Source organism: Urocitellus parryii, chromosome 15 (assembly GCF_045843805.1).
Source record: "Urocitellus parryii isolate mUroPar1 chromosome 15, mUroPar1.hap1, whole genome shotgun sequence".
NCBI lineage: Eukaryota > Metazoa > Chordata > Mammalia > Rodentia > Sciuridae > Urocitellus > Urocitellus parryii.
Genome location: NC_135545.1, coordinates 12,113,150 through 12,134,645, shown reverse-complemented (window position 1 = coordinate 12,134,645; position 21,496 = coordinate 12,113,150). Strand labels below are relative to the sequence as shown.

The 21,496-nt window shown below is 51.8% G+C and overlaps 1 protein-coding gene across 1 annotated transcript; it reads right to left on the bottom strand.

The window, feature by feature from the left end:
• Positions 1 to 4,054: 4,054 nt before the first annotated feature.
• Positions 4,055 to 20,830, bottom strand: Tgfb1 (transforming growth factor beta 1). Its single transcript, XM_026381033.2, has 7 exons — positions 19,862 to 20,830; positions 16,484 to 16,644; positions 14,660 to 14,777; positions 12,447 to 12,524; positions 12,165 to 12,312; positions 4,748 to 4,901; positions 4,055 to 4,223 (listed from the first exon to the last, which is right to left on the bottom strand). Exons 1-7 carry the CDS (start codon positions 20,214 to 20,216, stop codon positions 4,065 to 4,067), a joined length of 1,173 nt encoding a protein of 390 aa, XP_026236818.1. The 5' UTR covers positions 20,217 to 20,830; the 3' UTR covers positions 4,055 to 4,064.
• Between the last annotated feature and the right edge of the window lie 666 nt (positions 20,831 to 21,496).

Sequence of the window (21,496 nt, the reverse complement as noted above, 5' to 3'; positions counted from 1 at the left end):
ACTGGCACACAATACAGACCCACATCCACCCCTGCTGAGATCTCCCAACACTCTCACACTCTGGAGCCACCAGCCTACAGGTGGGGACACCAATGCAGACTCCACCTGCTTGCAGCTGCCCACACAGGCTGAAAATACCAGTCCCTGAGATGGACACACACAAGCCACACAGTCCGGAAGTACAGCCTCCCACACAGACTGCAAGAGCCACGGAAGGCGTGTTGGAAACACCACAGAAACACACCATCTGCAGAACACAAAAGTCCTCAGAATACCAGCAAGGCACAGGGGGATCACACACTGATCACACACTAGGGCTAGGGCGGAGCTTAGTGGTAGAGCACTTGCCCAACATGCTCGAGGCCTCGGTTTCATCCCTAGCACCACAAAAAAAAAAACTTATGTACAGACACACAGATACTGGCAACAATCACACATGTGTACCAAAAACTTCCTTTAAAAGCCAAATACACAACACACAACACCTCCTGGAAACATCTTTGTCACAGACCTATAAGCATGCAGAAAACACCCAAATTTCAGGTTGAATTTACACTAAGAACATAGAAATTTACACGAAGAGAACCTGGAAGACGTTGAGGGGGAGGGAAAAAGAAAAAACTAGCGACCCACTGGTACACAGACTCACCAGTCAGTGCCAGGACATGGAGCCCATGGAAAGTACCCCGGCGTGTCCAGCAGAAACATGAACCAGCAGACACACTCAACAGAAATGCAGCGCAGCCACAGACACGGAGCCGAACACGTGCTGGGGCGCACCCGCTGCCACCACCACCCACCAAAGGCCAAGAGGTGCCAGGCCATCGGCTTAGAGCCACCACACTTGTTGGAGACCCCTCCCCTCCAGGTGCACACACGGGGCCTGAACACACCTGTGAGTTCCTACTGGAACCAGGACACACCTAGCACTGGGACGCCCAGAGACCTGGCGGGAAGGGGGCTCCCCCGCTCCTCCCCCATGCCGACCCCATCCCCGGGAGCCGGCAGGAAGGCCTGAGCTGGCCTCCCCCTGCCGCTTCCTGCGCGTCGGCCGGACGGGAAGCCGGGGCTCCAGCCGGAACCCAGGCTCCCCCCACGACTTCCCCCGACGGACGGCGCGCTGTCCCGGGCGGGGCTGGCGGGGAGGCAGCGGAGCGCCCCGAACCCCGGCCCTGCCCCTGCCCCTGCGGTTGGTGCGGGCGGCGCAGACGTGTCCCGACTGGGCCGGGCCACCCAGCGGGCCACGGTGCCAGGGTGGCAGGGCCCGGGCCGCGCACGCTGCTGGTGAAGGTGCTGAGCCCACACTTTGCCTTCTCCCGCGCCAGCTCGGCGGCAGCCCCGGGCAGGTGGGCGGGGTGTGTCACCGGCAGGCGGGGCGACCGCCACAGCGGGCAGCCAGCGCTTGTCCGCAGGCGGTGCCGGGCTTGAGGGCCTTGGGGACCCCGGGGGTGTGTCTGGGTGTGTGGGAGCTGCACTGTCTGGGACCCTGGGTGTGACAGGGTCGTGGCCATCAGTGGGCCACATGGAACTCCCCAGGGGAGTGGGGATGGCGGTGAAATGTCAAGACAGTGGGTAGGACCACTGGCAGTCTGTGACTGTGACATATGTCAAACCTCTGTGTGTGATGTGGGGTGACCATGACCCCAGGAAGGATGTTTGTGTAACTGCCTAGGGGGTGTCCATTTCCTGAGGGGCTCTGATGCTGAGATGTGTGTCTGTAACTGTCTGAATCTATGTCTGGTATGTGGTGGTGGTGACCATGACCCTATGGAATATATTGGTGTGACTGTTTTGCTATTGAAGTCTCTGCTTGTGTCATGTCCCAATGAAGCTCCAAGGTTGGGCTGTGTTTATGTGATGGGGTGACACGCTGTTTGTATCTGTATGTGTGGGCTGTGACTGCTGCAGGTGTCGCACTCCATGTGTCCTGGTTCAGGCATGAGCCCCTGTGTGTCCACTGCAACTCTGAGAGGTGAATGTAAGATTGTGGGACACTGCCCATATTTCACTCTCTGTGGGAGAGCATATGTACCACATCCTTATGGGGCTACAGTGACTACAGCCCATGTCACTGTGTCCTTGCTTTGTGTTTCTGCCACTCAGGGCCAGGACTCAGCAGTGTCTCCACACATGAGGCTGGTGACAATGGCAACATGTCCTTGCGCAGTGAGCTTCTCCTGTCCCCCCATCCCAACTTGGCCCCATGCAGCTCCCAGACCTGGGGCAGGAGGAGGGCCCAGGATGCTCACGCTCAGCCACAGTGCTGCCAACTGCTCTAGGCCCACGGCAGCACCGCACTCCCACTGTCTTCTGCCCCAGATAATCCCTAGGGAGAGGAGCAAGTCAAGGGGCCCTGGGCCTAAGAAGGGCAGGGCACAGAGGGGGGAAGTGAATCTCTGGAGGAAGAGGAAACTGAGAGGCGAGAGAAAGAGGAAGCAGGAGAAAATTCACAAACACAACTACAGCAGATGGAGGAGGCAAGATGGCAGAGGAAAGCCCACCCTGTCTCAGGCAGGCATTTTTTGCCTGGACGAAAGGTCTCTCTTCCATCATCCTTACCCTCACTCATTCTACTCTCAACCATCAGCCAGAAGGTACTCCCAACCCCGAGCTTCTGGGTCAATTCATGCCCCTCCTCCATTCAGAACCCTGATGGGGCTCCCACCTCCCTCAGAGGACAAGTTCCTGCTGTCCTACACCCCTGATGTGACTCAGGAAGCCATCGGAGCATAGGGCTTGCATATATGGCCCCCCAACTCAAGCTGCCTAGGCTAAACTCTCAGCTCTGCTGTTTACTAGCTGTGCAGTGTCCCCATCTGCAAAGTGAAGATCAAATGGTCTCCATAGCAGGGTCAGCAAGCTTTTTCTATAAAGAATCAGATAGTAGAGACTGGGGTTGTGGCTCAGTGGTGGAGCACTTGCCTAGCACTTGTGAGGTTCTCACAAGTGGGTTTTTTATTTTTATGTGGGTTCGGTCCTCAGCTCCACATAAAAATAAATAAATAAAACAAAGGTATTGTGTTCATCTACAACTTGAAAAAAAAAAAACCTAGGTAGTAAATATTTTTGACTTTGCATGGTCTCTACTCAGCTCTGCTGTGAAGCAGTGCCACAGTCATAGACAATATGTAGTCGAAGGAGTGTGGCTGTGTCCAATATAACTTTACAAAAACAGACAGTGAGCTGCAGTTGGCTGTGGGCTGCACTTTGCCAACCCCTGCTCTGTCAGGCTGCAGGGCGAATGCAGGAAGTTAGGCGAGATGACACACCTGGCAAGTAGAACTGTTGTTACTCTCTGGCCTGCAGAGTGTTACAATCTGACTCAGCTCCCAACACCCTTCCCTTGCTCACCCTCTTCCAACCACACTGGCCTCTTTCCTCAGTTGGTCATGGCTTCCGGGTCTTTGCTTTTTCATCCTCTTTCTACAGAGAACACTCCCTGCCTCAAGTCCACCCCTAGGCTGCCTTCTTGGCTTCCTTCAAGTTTCAAATGCCACTCCCTCCAAGAGGCCCTCCCTCCTCCCCAAAGCCATCTCTCTCATTCCATCCTGCTTTATTGTTCACATGCTACTTATCACTGAACCATTATTTCTTTCTGTCTAGTTAGGTTCCTGGTGCGCAGGAAATACTCCCTTAACCTCCCCAGGCTTCTGCTTCCTCCCTTTTGTAAGATAGGTGTTATCAGAACCCCTGAGAGTCCGTGAGTTCATGAAGGTGAGGCTCTTAGAAGAGTGCCCAAGGTGCTTGACAAACAGCTTTAACTAGGGCTCACCACTGGTCCCCTGCACCTACAGGTGGCCCTTGGAACACACCACGCGCTTGGTGTGTTCCCCAGAATGTCTTCTGGGGAAAGACGGAAAGAGAGGGAGCGCAGCGTGAAGGAGAGAGATCCACTTAGGCGCCCAATGAAACAGAGACCACCTGTCCTCTCTCACCTTTAATGAGCCCCCCAGGTGGGCTTGGGGTGCAGAAATCCTTAAATACAGCCCGGGCGCGGCGGGCGGGGCGGGGGCGGGACCGGGCCTGCCGGGGCGGGGCGGGGCGGGGCGGGGCGGGGCCGGGCCTCAGCTGCACTTGCAGGAGCGCACGATCATGTTGGACAGCTGCTCCACCTTGGGCTTGCGGCCCACGTAGTACACGATGGGCAGAGGCTCCAGAGCCTGCGGCACGCAGCACGGCGACGCCGATGCGCCTGGGTTGTGCTGGTTGTACAGAGCCAGGACCTGCGGACGGCCGGACAGGTCAGGGTCTGGGCCAGCACTGGCGGAGGGGGCAAGGCTGTGGCCTCCCTCACACCGCCCCTGCTCACGGTCCGCATCCCGCTAGTCTCCCCATACCTGGTCCGCAACCCGCTAGTCTCCCCATACCTGTCTGTTTCTCTTCAGCTCTCTCCGTCTGTCCTGATCCATCTCTGCTTCTGTCTCTCCTCATATCTTTATTCCTCCTACCCAAACCCTGTCTCCGTCTCTTGATTAAACCCAGGGTGCTTTACCGCTGAGCTACACCGCCCGCCCTTTTCATTTTTTATTTTGAGACAGGGTCTCACTAAATTACTTAGGACATTGCTAAATTGCTAAAGCTGGCTTCGAACTTTCCATCCACCTGCCTCAGCCCCCGGAGTTGCTGGGATTACAGGTGGGTGCCACCCACCCGGCTATCCATCCTTGCTTTTCTCTCTCTTCTCTTATTTAACTCACTTATTTTTTGTTTGGTCCCTGTTCCCCACAACCTTGTGAGCTAGACCCACCTTGCTGTACTGCGTGTCCAGGCTCCAAATGTAAGGGCACGGTCCCAGGCAGAAGTTCGCATGGTAGCCCTTGGGCTCATGGATCCATTTCCAACCCAGATCCTTGCGGAAGTCAATGTATAGCTGCCGCACGCAGCAGTTCTTCTCTGTGGAGCTGCAGGCAAAAGGAGCGCAGGTCAGGAGCAGAGGCAGGCCACACTGCTCCTCCCTGCACATGTGCCGGCCCTAGGTTGCTCCCCAGCCACATCTCCACCTCCGCCTCCCTTGCACCCCCTGTGGTAGTCACAACAGTAACAGTAGGGGTGCCGATCATCACTAGCACAGTTCAAGCACTCCCTCTAGTCAACCACTGTGATGAGAGCATCATCAAAAACATAATTGCATGCAGTGTGCATAATAAGCCTGTAAGAAGCTGAATAGACATCCACAGGAAAAGGCTAAATAAATCATGGCACAATCACACATGGAACATAAAAAAGAATGTGGCCCACATGTGCTCATATGTTCTATTTGTGTAAAAATATTTACTGAACTACTGCTGCATGCTGGGCTAGGACCTACTGCTGGGGACAACACAAACAAAACAGAAATCTGTGCCTTCCCAGGCCACATGCTATAGACTGTCATGTCGCTCCTTTGCTCTGGACTTGGATCCATCCCCATGGCAAATGCCCAAGTACTCACATGAGCCCCAGGTGCTACGGGATCTGGCTGATCTCAACTGTCACCCATGCTCATGTCACTCTAGCCACAATGGCTTCCCGTCTGTTCCTCAAACACAGTCCTATCCAGGGCCTCTGCACTTTCTCTGCCTGGCTTGTTCTTCCCACAGATAGCCACTCTGGATCATTAAACCTTGTCTCCAATGTTTGTCACTCAGGGAGTCTTGACTCCCAACACAATGCCTGGCACACAGCAGGTGCTCAATAAATACCAATTATACAAATGAATATCACCTCCTCAGAGAGACCTGCCTGGGCCATCTTATCCAAAATATCAATCCGAATGACTATTAATTCCATTTAGTGCAATATGATGTTGCACTTATTATAAGAAAATATGAAAATCACCATATTTCAAATGGGACAAAATCCTGATAATTGTTGAAGCTGGATGAGAGTTAACAGAACTTCATTATATTATCTCCACTGCCTTTGTCAACATGTGAAATTGTCCATAACAAATCAATTTTAATCAGAGCAAGAGAAATAAATAGTTCCTAATATCTATTTCCTCTGTCGCTTTCCTCTGATATATTTTCCTTCTTAGAACTTATCATCACCTTTTATTTTAATAGAGCTCCTCTGTCTTCCTCTAGGCATAGAAAATTCTGTTTTCTCCCCTAATGTCTCCCCAGTGCCTGCCAGTGCCCAGCACACAGTAGACACTCAGCAAATGTTGGATGTGTAAATTAATTGATGAACATCTGTTTTTAAAAAGCACATTGGAGGACAGTAGTGTTTATACTGCTATTTTAACCTCTATCTTTTGGCAAGATCTGCAGGCTCAGATCCAAAGGCCAGTCCTCTCCTGTCCAGCCCAGGTTCTGCCTGAGAGGAATGGGGTGTTCTGTGTGCTGGCCCTGGGCACCCCAGCTGAGATGACCAGGGAGCCTGGCCACAAAAGTTGACTCATGGGAAGCCAGGAGAACTTTACAGTCCATGTTTGTGACATGTGCAAAAAACATGATTCAAAGGTACAGGTACAGCAGAATACAACAGACACTAGTATGGCAATATGTAAATTAATGGAAGTGTAACTGATGTGATTCTGCAATCTGTATACAGGGTAAAAATGGGAGTTCATAACCCACTTGAATCAAAGTGTTAAATATGATATATCAAGAACTATGTAATGTTTTGAACAACCAACAATAAAAAAAAGAGCAAAAAAAAAAAAAGAAACAAATTTTAAAAAAAAAGGTACAGGTACAGTATAATCCAAATTCTGCTATGCACCAAAAGACTAGTAGGAAATATATTCAAACTCTGGTAGTAACTTTTTTTTCCTTCCTCTCTCCCTCCCAGCCACCTGCTCTCTTTCTTTTTCTATGGTATTAGGGATTGAACCCAGAGGTGCTCTACCACTGAACGACATCCCCAATCCTTTTTTTCATTTTGACAGTCTCACTAAATTACCCAGGCTGGTAATTTATAATTTATAATTTATCTCAAACTTTTGATCCTCCTGCCTCAGCCTCCTAAACCACTGGGATTACAGGCATGCACCACCACACCTGGAAACAGTGGCTTTTTATGTGCTAGTGTGACAGGTAGTATCTTTCTAAATTTCCCAAATCCTCAGCAGTAGGTAGGTTGTTACTTTTAGAATCAAAATAACCTGCAAAAGACAACCAGTTGGGCAAAATGAAAAAGAATATGTGAATATATGTAAATATGTACGGCAGAGACTCCCTCTGGAAGGAGACCCAGTAGGGCCAAGGTGGCCGCCTCTTTAGAGAGGGGCTGGGGTCAGAGTGGGGGGGTCACTTTATCTTCCTGGGTTTGGTCTATCTGCCTGTATTTACCTGTCCAAAATGTAGCTGAAAGAGAATGGATCAATTCATTTCAAAACACCGCAGGGCAGGCTGGTTCTTCTTCCCCTTTGAGAAATGAAGCAGCAGCCCCCCCCCCCGCCCCCCCCAGAAGGGGGGAGGCAGCGTGCCCTAGGTGGGCGGGGCCAGGTTCCCAGCTGACCCTGTGGAGCCTGTGGCCTCATCTTCCTGGGGTGACCATGCCAGTCAAGCAGAAGAAGAGGTGAGCAAGGTAAGGACTTTCCAGGGCTGGGGGTGTGGCTCAGTGTAGAGCGCTTGCCTGTGTGTGAGGCACTGGGTTTGATTCTCAGCACCACATATAAATCAATAAAATAAAGGTCATTCAACAACTAAAACATTAGAATTAAAAAAGAGATCTTTCCAGGTGCCACCAGACCCTGAGAAAGGACTTAGGAAACTAAAGTTCTCACAAATGCAGCCTCACCTCTCCCCAGTTTAGATGGGCCTCTGTTTCCTGTGGGTTTTAGGAGATGGGGGATGTTGGATCAAACAGGGTGTGCTTAACCTGCGGGACGAAACACTCAGGGGGCCTCCTGACACTCGACCATCTGCCCGAATGTGTGCATGTGTATACCTGTTTTTGGGGAAAATTCTCCTGGCTTTTACCATCTTGGAGGGGGAGTCCTGGACTCCAGAGGGTCCAGATCATCTTTGATCGGCGGCCCAGCTCTGGAGCTGGGGTTCTGAGTCCAAGGCTTTAAACAGTCTGTGATGCTATCACCCAAGTCAGTGGTTCCCCATGAGGGGTCCCTGGACCACCAACAGCAGCCGTACCTGGGAACTTGAGGGAAATACAAATTCCCAGACCCTCTCAATCAGAAGCCATGGGGCAGAGAATATGCCCTCCAGGTGATCTGGCGGGCTCCTCCTCATCTGTCCCCGACAGGACACACTGGGGCCCAATGTGTGCTGAGCCTGGGATTCGCACAGCCCTTGCCTTTGTGAACCTCTTCTGTCCAGTCTATCAAGACTCAGCAGGAGAAGGGACTGGGGATTTGGCTCAAGTGGTAGCGCGCCTGCCTTGCAAGCGTGAGGCACTGGGTTTGATTCTCGGCACCACATAAAAATAAAGATATTGTGTCTAACTAAAAAATAAATATTAAAAAAAGACTCAGCAGGAGGAATCAGACTTAACTTCCCAATGTGCATATATAAGTGCACCACAGTGAATCTCCACATCATGTAAAACCACAAGACTGGGACCCTAATTAGAATAAGAGGTACTCCACGTTTGTATCAATATGTCAAAATATGCTCTACTGTCATGTATAACTAAAAAGAACAAATAAAAAAAAAATGACCCTGCAGGAGCCAGGCACAGTGGCGTACGCCTATAATCCCAAGAACTCAGGAGCCTGAGGCAGGAGGATCACAAGTTCAAAGACAGCCTCAGCAATTTAGCAAGGCTCTGAATAACTTAGCGAGACCCTGTCTCAAAAGAAACAATAAAAAGGGCTAGGGGATGTGGCTCAGTGGTTAAGCACTACTAGGTTCAATCCCACAAGAAAATAAATAAATAAATAAGACCCAGCAGAGCCTAATGCATAAAAGAAATCCACCTGCAGCCCCAGGAGACCTCGCACCTCCCATCCTCCTTAGCTACTGGAGACAGCTGTGAGGGAGGTTTCTGTTGGGGGTCAAAGTGGTGTTTGAGCTGACATTAAGAACAATTTCTTAGTATGGGAAGTTTCATACTATTGCATTACAAATTGAGTATTCCTTATTGTAAATGCTGGGACTAGAGGTGTTTCAGATTTCAGAGTGTTTTTTTGTGACTTTTTTTTTTTTTTTGGTCGGGGGAGGTACTGGAGATTGAACCCAGGGGCACTAAACTACTAAGCCACATCCCCAGCCCCTGAGCCCTTTAAAAAAATTTTTTTTTGCAGTAGTAGATAGACAGCTTGCCTTTATTTTATTTGTTTAAGTGGTGCTAAGGATTGAACCCAGTGCCTCACACATGCTAGGCAAGTGCTCTGCCACTGAGCCCCAGCCCCCCAGCCCTTTTTTATATTTTCTATTTTATTTTGAGACACGGTCTTGCTAAGTTGCTTAGGGCCTCCCTAAGTTGCTGAGTCTGGCTTTGAACTTGACATTCTCCTGCGTCAGCCTCCTGAGCCGCTGGTATTATAGGCGTGTACCACCACACCCAGTTCAGAGTTTTTCTTTCTTTCTTTCTTTCTTTTTTTTTTTTTTAATATTTCTTAGTTTTCAATAGACCTTTATTTTCTTTATTTATATGCAATGCTGAAAATTGAACCCAGTGCCTCACACATGCTAGGCAAGTGCTCTCCCACTGACCACAGCCTGGGGTTGATTTGGAGGTATTTGCATAGACTTTACCAGGTAAGCATCTTTAATCCAAAATCCAAAATGCTCTGAAATCCCACACTTTCTGAACATGATGTCGATGCTCACAAAGTTTCAGATTCTGGATTTTGAATTAGAGCTGTTCAACCTACATGTGGCATCCTTGTGTCCTCACAGTAACAATCATCAGCTTCAACAATCATCAAGTCATAACCTCATCATCAGCCTGATCGTATATCTACCCCAACCCACTTCCTCTCTGTCACTGGGTTCTTCTGAAGCACATGCTATCTACTGTGTTATTTCACCCATAAGAAGTTCAATGTAAGGTCTTGTGACTGAACCTCAGACTGCATAAAAAAATAAGTTCAATATGTATCTCTAAGAAAATGAAGGTGATTTTAAATCATCACCAGTGGCTCATGAAATAACTCAGTGATAAAGCACTTGCCTAGCAAGCACAAGGCTCTGGGTCTGATCCCTAGCCCTGGGGAAAAACAAACAAACACATAACCACAACGCCGTGTAAACAAATTAGCAATAATTCATTGATATCATCAAATATCAGGATTCAAATACTACGGGTTCACATTTCCCCTACTGTCTGTGTGTCTTTCTCTCTTTCTCTTTCTCTCTCTCTCTTTTGGTGATGCTGGGGATCAAACCCAGGCAAATGCTGTACCACTGAGTTACACCCTCGGCTCAAACAAATGTCTTTCTTTTAAAGAAAGTCTGAATAAATAAAAATTCAAATAAGGTCTGCACACTGCAATCAGTTTCAGTGCACCTTCAGATTCATTCATTCTTCCTTCCTTCCTTTCTTTCCTTATTTATTTTATTATTGAGGAACTGGAGATTGTACTCAGGGGTGCTTTACCACTGAGATACATCCCGAGTCCTTTTTATTTTTATTTTGGCACAAGATCTCACTAAGTTGCCTAGGATTGCCTCAAATTTGCAGTCTTCCTGCCTCAAGCTCCCAAGGCACTGGAATTACAGGCTTTTATTTTTTTATTTAAATGTTTTTTAAAATTCTAAGATAGGGTCCCACTAAGTTGCCCAGGCTGGACTTGAATTTATAGTCCTCATGCCTCAGCCTCCCAGGTACTTGGGAAAACAGAAGCATCCCTTTGGGTTCTTCTAAAAATCTACAGAACCATCTCTTTCTCCCCCCTCTCTATAGATAGATAGATAGATACTTCTTTATATGTACATCCCCCTCTCCTCTTTGCATTGTATTTGTGGGAGAAACTAGAACAGGTTTCCCACCATCTGAATTGGGCTGACTGCATCCCTATGGTGTGGCTTAACATGCTTCTCTGTTTCTCTATTTTTGGAAACTTGATAGTTGAATTACAGTCTGGATCAGATTCTTTTTTTTTTTTTTTTCAGTACCTGGATTGAACCCAGGTTCGCTCAACCACTGAACCACATCCCCAGCCCTTTTTTTATTTTTTATTTTGAGACAGGGTCTTTCTAAGTTGCCAAGGTTGGCCTCTAATTGGGATCCTCTTCCCTCAGCCTCCCCAGCAGGTTATAGGCATGCCACCTTCAACGTTCTTAGACTGCAATACTCCAGCATCTTAGGACTCTGACATTCTGACAGCATTTCCAACTTTCTAGGATTTCCACTTTCCAACTCTTGAGGCTCATGATGTTCTTGAATTTCCATATTTCAATGCTGCATTCCAACATTCCACAGCTCCGAGTCCATCATTCAAGGAGGTCCTGCCATCCTTCCAAGATCCCAGCATTCTAAGACCCAACATTCCAACCCCGAGCTCCAGTGTTCTAAATACCCATATTCTGGCTTTCTCCAACATTTGCGCATCTAACATTTCAACATAAGAGCCCACCGTCTTGGGGCTGGGGATGTGGCTCAAGCGGTAGCGCGCTGGCCTGGCATGCGTGCGGCCCGGTTCAATCCTCAGCACCACATACAAACAAAGATGTTGTGTCTGCCAAAAACTAAAAAATAAAATATTTAAAAAAATTCTCTTCTCTCACTCTCTCTCACTCTTTCTAAAAAAAAAAAAAAAAAAAAAGAGTCCACCGTCTTGAGCCCAATTTTCAGGATTCCCATCGGCCAACATGGTAGGTGGCCGTGCTCTCAGAATCCAAAGCAGCAATCTCCCAATTCCAAATTCCCAAGTTCTAGTATCCCAACATTCCAGCTTTCCTTGAGTTCCATGCCCTGGCTTTCCATGGTTAACACTGAACTTCTGCATGCCAGAATCCCAACATTCTAGAACCCCAACTGTCAACCGTGTAGCACTCCCAAAGGCAACCTTCCCACATTGAATCCAACTCTTGGTGTCCAACATTCTAACAGCCTCCGATTCCAACACGCCAGCAAGAAGACAAGCTCATGCCCACGTTATAGTACTCCTAGTTCCCAAGCCCCAGCATTCCAAAACGAGGAACTTGTCCCAGAGCTCCCCAGGCTCAAGGAGAAAGAAGCTCAGCCAAGCACAGCACCAGGCAGGTGTCCACCGGCCAGCAGAAAGCAGCCAAGCCTCACCCTACAAGGCCCCAGCTGAAGGCTGCAGAAGTCACCTGAAGCAGTAGTTGGTGTCCAGGGCTCGGCGGTGCCGGGAGCTATGCAGGTGCTGGGCCCTCTCCAGTGGCGTGGCCATGAGGAGCAGGAAGGGCCGGTTCATGTCATGAATGGCAGCCAGGTCACCCCGGCGTCTGGGACCGATCCCTGCTTGGGTTTGGGAGATTCTCAGAGGGACGGTCAATGAGCAGGGAGGCAAAAGGGGTCTCTCTCTCTCTCTCTCTCTCTCTCTCTCTGAAACACACACACACACACACACACACACACAAACTCACACTCACCGTTTATGTCCACTTGGAGCACGTTATCTTTACTGTCACAGGAGCAGTGGGCGCTGAAACGAAAGCCCTCTATCTCCTCTGTGGGAAGGGGAAAGGGAAGCCAGTCTGAGGGCTCGGCTCACACAGCCCCTGCAGGAGGAGGCAGGAAGGAGCAAACCTGGGGCTCCCTCCGCCTCCCCCAAGGCACCCCACCCTGCCCTCTCTCTGCAGGTCTCCTGCACCAGGTCTTTGAGTTGCTGGCTCCTTCAGGGCTCAGCTCAAATGTCACCTCCTCAGAGAGGCCCTCCAGTATGTGCACCCCTCCCACACCATGATGTCACAGCAGGATTCCCCCTCTCTGACATCTGTGTTTGGCTGTTTATTTCTCTCAGCAGAAAGCAGGACGAACCAGGACAGGGATCCTTGCTTCTCTTATCGTCCACGAGCCTGGACCACGGTCACAAAAGTAAACACGGAGTGGTATAGACACACAATGAAATAGTACTCAGCCATAAAGAAGAATGAAAGTATGGCATTTGCTGGTAAATGGATGGAACTGGAGACTATCATGCTAAGTGAAATAAGCCAGTTCCCCAAAACCAAAGGCCGAATGTTCTCTCTCTGATATGTAGATGCTGACTCACAATGGGCAGAAGCTGGGGTAGGTGTAGGTTCACTGGATGGGGACAGAGGGGAATGGCGGGGAAAGGAGGGCAAATAGGAATGGGAAAGACAGTGGAATGAATCGAACATAGCTTTCCTATGTTCCTATATGAATACACGACCAGTGTAACCCCACATCATGTACAACCACGAGAATGGGGTTATACTCCACGTAGGCAGGATGTGTCAAAATGCATTCTACTGTCATGTATAACTAAAAAGAACAAATAAAAAATATTAAAAATTTAAAAAACAAGTGTCTACTGTGTACCAGGAGTCAGGTTCTGTTCTGAATTCTATGTGCATTATCTCTATGTGCATTATGAGGGGGTGGGTAGTCCTCATCCAAACTGCCCATTTTTCAGACAAGGACACTGAGGGCACACAAAACAGAAGTGACTTGCCCAAGACACACATGTGCCAAAAGGTAGGGCAATGGTGCAAATCTAAGCCTGGGCACTTTGACACACGCAGGTGAGAGATGTTTCTTGAATGAATGTGTCAGTGGTGTTTTCTAAGCTCCTACTGTGTGCCTGACCTTGAGCTGGAGTTTGGGAGTCAGCATCAACCAAGACAGACCAGATCCTTCCAGGCCTTGATCCAGTGGCCAAGGACACTCCTCCTGGTGCCCACCCCTACTTCCTAGTCCCTGTTTCATTCATCTTGTCAAATTACTACGTATCCCATGAGTCTCAACACAACCCCCCCAGGAAGCCCTCCCTGACCCCCAAATGGGCTTGGGTACCTTCTCTGGGTTCCCATAGCACTTAGACTGCCCTCACCCCAGCCCTGACCACTCTGCCTGTGCTCACACTTCTGGCCTTGATCATGCTAGGTTATTACACCTGCCAGGGCTTTGGCAAGACCTCCTAGGTATCCAGAAGGGCCTGGTGGGCCCCATGAAGGCATGACCCAGGGTAGTCTTGGTTAGTACTGTGCCAGGCACAGAGCAGAAACATGTTGGTGTTAACTGAATGAATGCCTGAGCATGAGAGGTCAAGAAGGAAGAGTGATATGGGGACACTGGACTCAACCGGCAATGGCTGGACACAATTCTTTTATGGACAGATTCAATGTGTCAGGTTCTCCTTGACCCCAGTGCCTTGGCACAGAGTATTCTTGCCCCCTCTTCTTTACTTGGCTGGCTCTACTCATCTCTCAGACACCAGCTCAAATGTCTTCTCTTCCAGAAATCCCTGCCTGAGTCCAGACTGGTCAGGCACCTCCCGTGGGCTCTCCTGTGGGCTGCCCACTCTGGGCATCATCACATGGCCACAGACCTGTTCTCCATTCACCCACCCAATGGATAATGAGCTTCCTGAAGGCAAGAATGGGGCCTTGTTCTGGTCACTGCTGTGTCCCCAGGGTAGGGCAGAGGAGAGAGCTCAGGAAATGCATTAACCATTAATGGATTCACATATAAACCCAGGTGTGCCTCAGGGAAGAAGGTCAAGCTCAGCTCTTTGGCACAAATGTCAGATAGCGGGGTGCTAGGAAGGGTGACCCTAGAACAAACAACAGGACTGACCCCATTAAGAAACAGGGTGGGTGGGGCAGAGAGCAATCCTCACCTCCTTGGCTCAGCCACTGCCGCACGACTCCAGTGACGTCAAAGGACAACCACTCCTGCGTGTTACTGGGGGTCAGCAGTCGGTTGCTGAGGTAGCGCCAGGAATTGTTTCTGTATTTCTGAAGATGATAAATGGGGGGTAGGCAGATGCCACTATGCCCCCAGCATACACTGACTGTACCCTCACTTTGCCTGTTCCCCCAAGTAGACCTCCAGACAGTCCCCAGATACAAGCCTCCCAAGTCATCACATTGTGGGGCCTTCAGGCTCCCCCCACCCCAACACCCATGACAGATAGAGAAAGAGCCCCAGGCCTGGGTCATGATACCCAGTTCAGCCTCTGTCCCTGGTTCCCTGTGTCCTCTGTGGGGACCTTGGAAAACCCACAATGTCAAGCTGCTGCTAAAGTTCTGGGCTTTGCCGAGCATACAGGTCAACAATTTGGACACCCTGGATTCTGAGAGTTGTTAACTTTCTAAGGGATTATGTTCACCTTAACATAACACTAATAATGTCCAAGCCTGAGCAGTTCTACAACGCTAATGTTCTACCAACCCAAGGGTCTGACAGGTCATACCCCTAGATGTTGCAGGTGCCCAGCATCTCTGTGGAACAACCCCTGGGGCTGTATGCAGGACATCAGGGGCTACAGCAGATGTTGAATTCTCTAGACTCCGAGAAACTAACATTAGACAAAATTCTCCCATTGCAAGTCTCTACAAGATTCCATATGACGTGGATTCTAGGTCACAGAACCTTCTAGAGATTCCAGGTCTCCTAGAAGCCCTAATCCTCCTAAAGACTCCATCTTTAGAGCAGCACAGTCCAAAAGAATTTCCTGGGAATGTTCTTTACCTGTGAAGTTCAAAACAGGCAGCTAACCCCATCATCAGTGGTGGTGGTGCTGGGGATAGAACTCAGGGCTTTACACCACACTATGCAAGTGTTCTACCACTGAGCTATCATTTTGGGGGGGAAGGTGAGGACTGGGGATTGAACTCAGGGGGCACTTGACCACTAAGCCACATCCCCTTAACACCTCATTTTTGCTGAGGATGGCTTTGAACTCAGGATCCTCCTGCCTCAGCCCCCTGAGTCCCTGGGATTACAGGCATGCACCACCACGCCCTGCTACCACTGAGCTATCTTAAACAGTCAAACTCCTAATTAGATTCCAATCTTCTAAGCATTTAACATTGTAGGATAGTCTTAAAATTGTATGTTGTTTGTGGGGTTTTGTTGTTGTTGTTGTGGTACTGGGGATAGCACCCTTGGGTGCTCTACTGCTGAACTACATCCTAGGTCCTTTTTATTTTAAGACAGGGTCTTGCCAAATTGGCCAGATTGGCCTTGAATTTAAGATCTCCCTGCCTTAGACTCCCAAGTCACTGGGATTACAGACATGTCTCATTATGCCTGGGTAAGAATATGAAAGTTCTCTGGGATTTTTTTTTTTTTTTTGTACTAGGGATTGAATCCAGGGGCTTTTAATCACTGAGCTACAATCCCCAGCCCTTTTTATTTGTTAATTTAGAGATAGGGTCTCACTAAGTTTCTGAGGGCCTTGCTAAATTGCTGAGGCTGGCTTTGAACTTGCTATCCTCCTGACTCAGTCTCCCAAGTTGCTGGGATTATAGGCATGCACCACTATACCCTGCTCTCAGAGTATGGAAGTGGTAAAGAACCCTAGGATTTAGAGGTCTGAGCTCCTCCATTATTCAGGGACCATCTGTGTAGACCCTGCAGCTAGCAGCCTTCCCTCCAACCCAGTGGCCACAGCTCAGCCCCTGAGGCTGCGTCCCACTTCTCGGGCTCATGTCCTCACCTGGTACAGCTCCACGTGCTGTTCGGCTTTTACCTTGAGCCTCTGCAGACGTAGCTCTGCCCGGGACAGCAATAGAGGGTCCGGCACTGCTTCCCGGAGCTCTGATGTGTTGAAGAACATGTACACGCTGTGTGAGATGTCCTTGGTTTTCTCATAGATTTCTAGGCAGGAGGAGAGACAGAGGATATCAGGGGTTTGGCAGAGTAAGGGGAGCAGGAAGACCCCAAGTTTAAGTGTGTGGAGCTGACAGCTCTGGGTTGCGGTGCTTTTCCCCCTTTGTTTCCTCCTCTGTACGACAGGACCTATCCACCTTCTCTCCCACCAGGCATCATCTATCGAACACCCACCCAGCATAGGCTGCCACCAAGAGGGGTTGCTCTGCTTGCTTAGGCTTCCCCAGGGCTTGGAACCTCAAATACAAATTTAATTGCAGAGAAAGGTTCAAAGGTGTGGGCTCTGGGATCAGAAAGCGCCTTTGCTGTTTCTCAGCTGTGTGACTTTGGGCAGTTCATGTCCCCTCTCTGAACCTCAGTTTCCTGTTATTCTTTGAAAAACAGCAAACTCATTGAACTCCCTGACATCCTACCTAGATTCTCCTGACGGAAGCACTGTGTAACCTGTGACTAGCAAATCCTCTCCCTGAGCCAGATCTTCATCTGTGAGAGATCACCCAATGCCAGGATCATAGATGGTGCAGGTAAAGCATGTGACAGAGTCTGTGCACACCAGTCACTCCACAATGTGTATGTTGAAGACCACATTGTTGTAGCCAGGCACAGTGGGTCACCCTGTAAGCCCAGTATCTCAGGAGGCTGAAGCAGGAGGATCAGGAGTTCAAAGCCAGCCTCAGCAACTTAAGAGAGGCCCTAAGCAACTCAGTGAGATCCTGTCTCTAAATAAAATATAAAAAATGGTCTGGGGATGTGGCTTAATGGTTAAGTGCCTCTGGGTTCAATCCCTGGTACCAAACAAACAAACAAAAACACTATTTGTCAGATGCTGTTCAAACCATAGTACAAAGAAGACACTGAAACCTCATGACAACACTGTGAGGAAGAGCCTATTGTATCCGTGTAATAGATGGAGACTGAGGCACAAAGAGACGGATAATTCAAAGATCCACAAATAGGAAGTGGCAGAATGGGATTCAGATCAGGCAGGCTGGTTCTAAGGACTGCGCTCTTTTAACCTCTAAATTATGCTGTCTTCCTGCCAATGTGACTTTATTATTATTACTATTATTATGAATTGCTTCCTCCCTCAACTCCTTCTCCCAGCTGCTAGAGAAGATGAAGTTCGTTTTAGGAGGGAAAGCCTGAAGTGGGGAGAAGAGCATCATCTAGTCTAGGATGTTGGGTTGGGGATGAAGTGCAGGCAGTGAACTCTTGGATCTACTGGAGTGGTTTTTTGGAAGTCTACAAGTGGGGTTGCAAAGATGATGGAGAGAATTTGAAGGAGGAAGAACTAAGGAAACCCCTTCCTGTGGCCCTTTTCCCCTAGTCCTCCCCGCCCCCACAAGCCCTATTCTTGGCACAGTGGTTACTCAGCAATCCCGAAGGGAAGGGCAGAGCCTTTGTAGGGGGTAACAGATAGGGGTGGGGGGAAAGGGCAGGAAGGTTGTGGGGTACCGCACAAAGGCAGAGACAGCAGGGTCATGGGACGAGGTGTGGGGAAAAGGAGCAGATAGATAAGGAATGCATGGAGAGACACACCCCGAGACCTATATGTGGGCAAAGGCACGAAAGGGATGAGGCAAGAGATGGAGAGATCGCCGGCCAGAGAGCAGACGCGGTCGAGAAGAGAGATAAGCAATTAGAGTAGAGATGGAGACAACTCAGGGGAGAAAGAGGAATCGAAGGTATCAATGTAAAACCTATATAACGAAAAAAGGCGACACACAGAAGTAGGTGAGGAGGGGATGTCTTTTGGTTGGAGCCACAAACTGGGAGCAGGAAGGCGCCGGGGACTGGAAAGCCCATCGCCCAAGAGAGAAAGGGAAACCTGGGGGATCGCCCCCAAAGCTCCGGGCCATGCGGGGTGCCTGCGTCCCCGCGTGGGCGCCGACGGGGCGGGCGCAGGAGTAGCCCCGCCCGTTGCTAGGATGAGCAAGGCGGGAGGCAACGCAGCCGCGAGGGCGGGGACCAGACCTGCCCCGTCTCGCCCCCGGCTCTGAGCGCGATCCCCGCCCCCGCCCCCAGGGCAAGGGAAGGAAAGGGAAGGGAGGAGAGCGAGGCGGCCGGACGCTGGGGTTTCCCCAGCCTCCCCAAAGAGGAACTGGGGCTTTGGGGGCCAGGCTGCCAATGTTCAGCTCTGCGAGGTCCTCCTGACTCCTGGAAGCGCAGGCTCCTCCCCCCGCGCGTGGCACCCACGTGGGGCTTTCTCACCCCTACCAACTCGATTTTCTCACCTCGGTCTCTAGTGCTGTCGCCTCTTATCACACTTACTCCAGGGGTTCAGTTTCTCACTCAATCTACTGCTTTCCCTGCCGCAGCGAGGGGACTCGCTGCTCTCAGCATGGTATGGCACCATATAACTGCTCTGCCCGCCTCGTGGGTTACAGCTTTCCCATGCCTGTGTCCCCTCTTTGTAACCCCCTTCCCATGACTGGAGTTCCTCTGACCCCCTTCCCGTGACTGATTTCACTTCCCCTGCTGGGCTCGGCACTAGGGCTCTGGTCCCCAGGCTTCTCCCCATGCATCCCCGGCCCGCTCTCCTGCTAGCCTCCTTCTCCCAACGACTTTGCATCCCTTTCGTCCCTCATCTATCACACTCAACCCAGGTCACTTCTCTCCACGATCTCCCACAATCCCGCGTGTTCCTGGCGACCTCTGAAAGTGAGTCTATTCTACGCTTTTCTGGCACTTCTGGGGTTCTCCCCACCTACTTTTCTAGCCTTGAATCTTACTGTCGCAACGACCCCAGAGCTTTTAGGGCAGCTTTCCCACTGCCTCTCCTTTCCCAAATGCTGGGGTCTTCGTTTCTCCCCAACCGGGCTGTCCTCTGTGCAAAGGGAATCCCACTACCTCCGTATTCCAGCGCACCCCGGAGAGAAAGCACTTTTTTTAATCTCTCAATTGCTTCTTTCTCTCTAGGGGGCTCTCCCCCACGTTCCCACATACTCCTGTCTTCGCTCTCTGAAAGTGGTCTACTTCGTTCACTCTCCCCTTCTCTCCAAGACCAGAAACCTTGGAGGAGTGGGGAGGGAGGCAGCGGCCCGGCATCCTACTTGGAACGGGACAACACACACACAATCTTGGCGACCCCGGGGGTCCCCTTCCTCCAGCCAGTTTCCTCTGCCAGTAATTTCCTCCCCGTGACCCCTGCACTCCGGCGCCCCCTGGGGGCCCCGTCCCGGCTCCCCCACCCCTCCGAGCTCACTGTTGGTGCTTTCCACCATTAGCACGCGGGTGACCTCCTTGGCGTAGTAGTCCGCCTCGGGCTCGGGCTCCGGCTCGGCGCTCTCCCCCGCCACCCGGTCGCGGGTGCTGTTGTACAAGGCGAGCACGGCCTCGGGCAGCGGGCCGGGCGGCACCTCCCCCTGGCTCGGGGGGCTGGCGAGCCGTAGCTTGGACAGAATCTGGCCACGGATGGCCTCGATGCGCTTCCGCTTCACCAGCTCCATATCGATGGTCTTGCAGGTGGATAGTCCCGCGACTGGCCGGCCGGGCGTCAGCACTAGTAGCCATAGCAGCGGTAGCAGCAGCGGCAGGAGCCGCAGCCCGGAGGGCGGCATGGGGGAGGCGGCGCCCCCCGGCCCTGCCGAGAGCGCGAACAGGACAGAGGTGGGATAGGGGGGCCCCTCCCCTGTAGGGTCTGGGGGTCTCCCGGAGAAAGGTAGAAGGGCCTCGGGGGAAGGAAATTGAAGGCCTCCGGAAGAAAGAAGCACAGGTCTCGGGGAGGCTCTGACACGGGTTGTCTCAATATCCCAGGGAGAAGATCGAGATGGGCGAGATCTGGTACCAGAAGGTGGGTGGTCTTGAATGGGAGAGCTGTGGCAGGTCTGAGAGAGATCCGTCCCCGGGGGGAGAGAGGGTCCTAGGATGCGCGGTGGCTCGGGAGACAGGCTGGGTAAGGGCGGCGTGCAGGGGGGTGCGCCCCAGGTCTGGGGTGAAGTCTTCGCGGGAGGCGGGGTTTGCGGCTCCTGAGAGCTGGTCCGGTATGGGGGCGCCGGGGGGACTCTGTGTAGGGGACAGGGAGGGAGCGAGCGTCCGGGGCCGTGAGCGGGGGGCGGTCTGGAGTCTCCAGGTCTTGCCTCCTCGCGGGGCAGCGCCGCGCCAAGCGGTCCCCGCGTCTCCGGCTCCCAGCGGCAGCGGAAAAGTCTCAAAACTTTTTTTCCTCTTCTCCCAACCAGCTCGTCCCTCCTCCCGCTCCTCCTCCCCCTCCTCCCCGCGGTGGCAGCGGCGGCGGCGGCGGCGGGGGCGGCAGCGGCTCGTCTCAGACTCAGGGGCCTCGGGCTGCTGCTCGGCTCCTTCCTCCGCAACGGGCGGAGGCCGGCTCCGCGGGCGGCTCCGAGCCGGGGGTGCCCCGGAGGGGCCGTCCCCCTGCCCCGGCCGGGGGCCTCGCTGTCTGGCGGATCCGCGGCGGGAGGAGGGAGGGGGACGGCCCGGGGCGCGAAGGGCGGCGACGGCGGCGGTGGGGACCGGCTAGGGCGGCGGGGGTTTTGAGGCCGCCCCGGCCCCACCCAGGAAGCGCGCGGGGCGGGGGCAACCCCCAGGGGGAGGGCATGGGGGGGCCACCGGCCTCATCTCGCGTGGGCGGGCTCCGAGGGGGGTCCCTTCAGCCCCAGGGGGAGGGGGCAGGCACCCCGGCTCCGCCCCGTGGACAGGGTGCTGCCTCCTGGCGGCCGAGCCATACTAGAGCGGGTGGCGGAGATTAGCGGTGGCTTTGGGGGTTGGTGTTGGGTCAACAAGAAAATGCAGACCTGGCAGGGAGGGCTCAAGGGGAGATCAGGGATAAAGGGAGAGGGGATCCGAGGAGGGGGACCCAGAAGGGGAAGAAAGTGAGAAACTGGGG

Bases quoted from the DNA above. Each gene is read 5' to 3' on its own strand.
- Tgfb1 (XM_026381033.2), bottom strand. From the start codon at position 20,216: ATGCCGCCCTCCGGGCTGCGGCTCCTGCCGCTGCTGCTACCGCTGCTA. The intron at 12,313-12,446 runs GTGAGTGTGAGT...AAACCCAAGCAG, and splicing joins GCTCCAAGTGGACATAAACG to GGATCGGTCCCAGACGCCGG. The intron at 4,224-4,747 runs GTGGGTCTAGCT...GGCCGTCCGCAG, and splicing joins TGGACACGCAGTACAGCAAG to GTCCTGGCTCTGTACAACCA.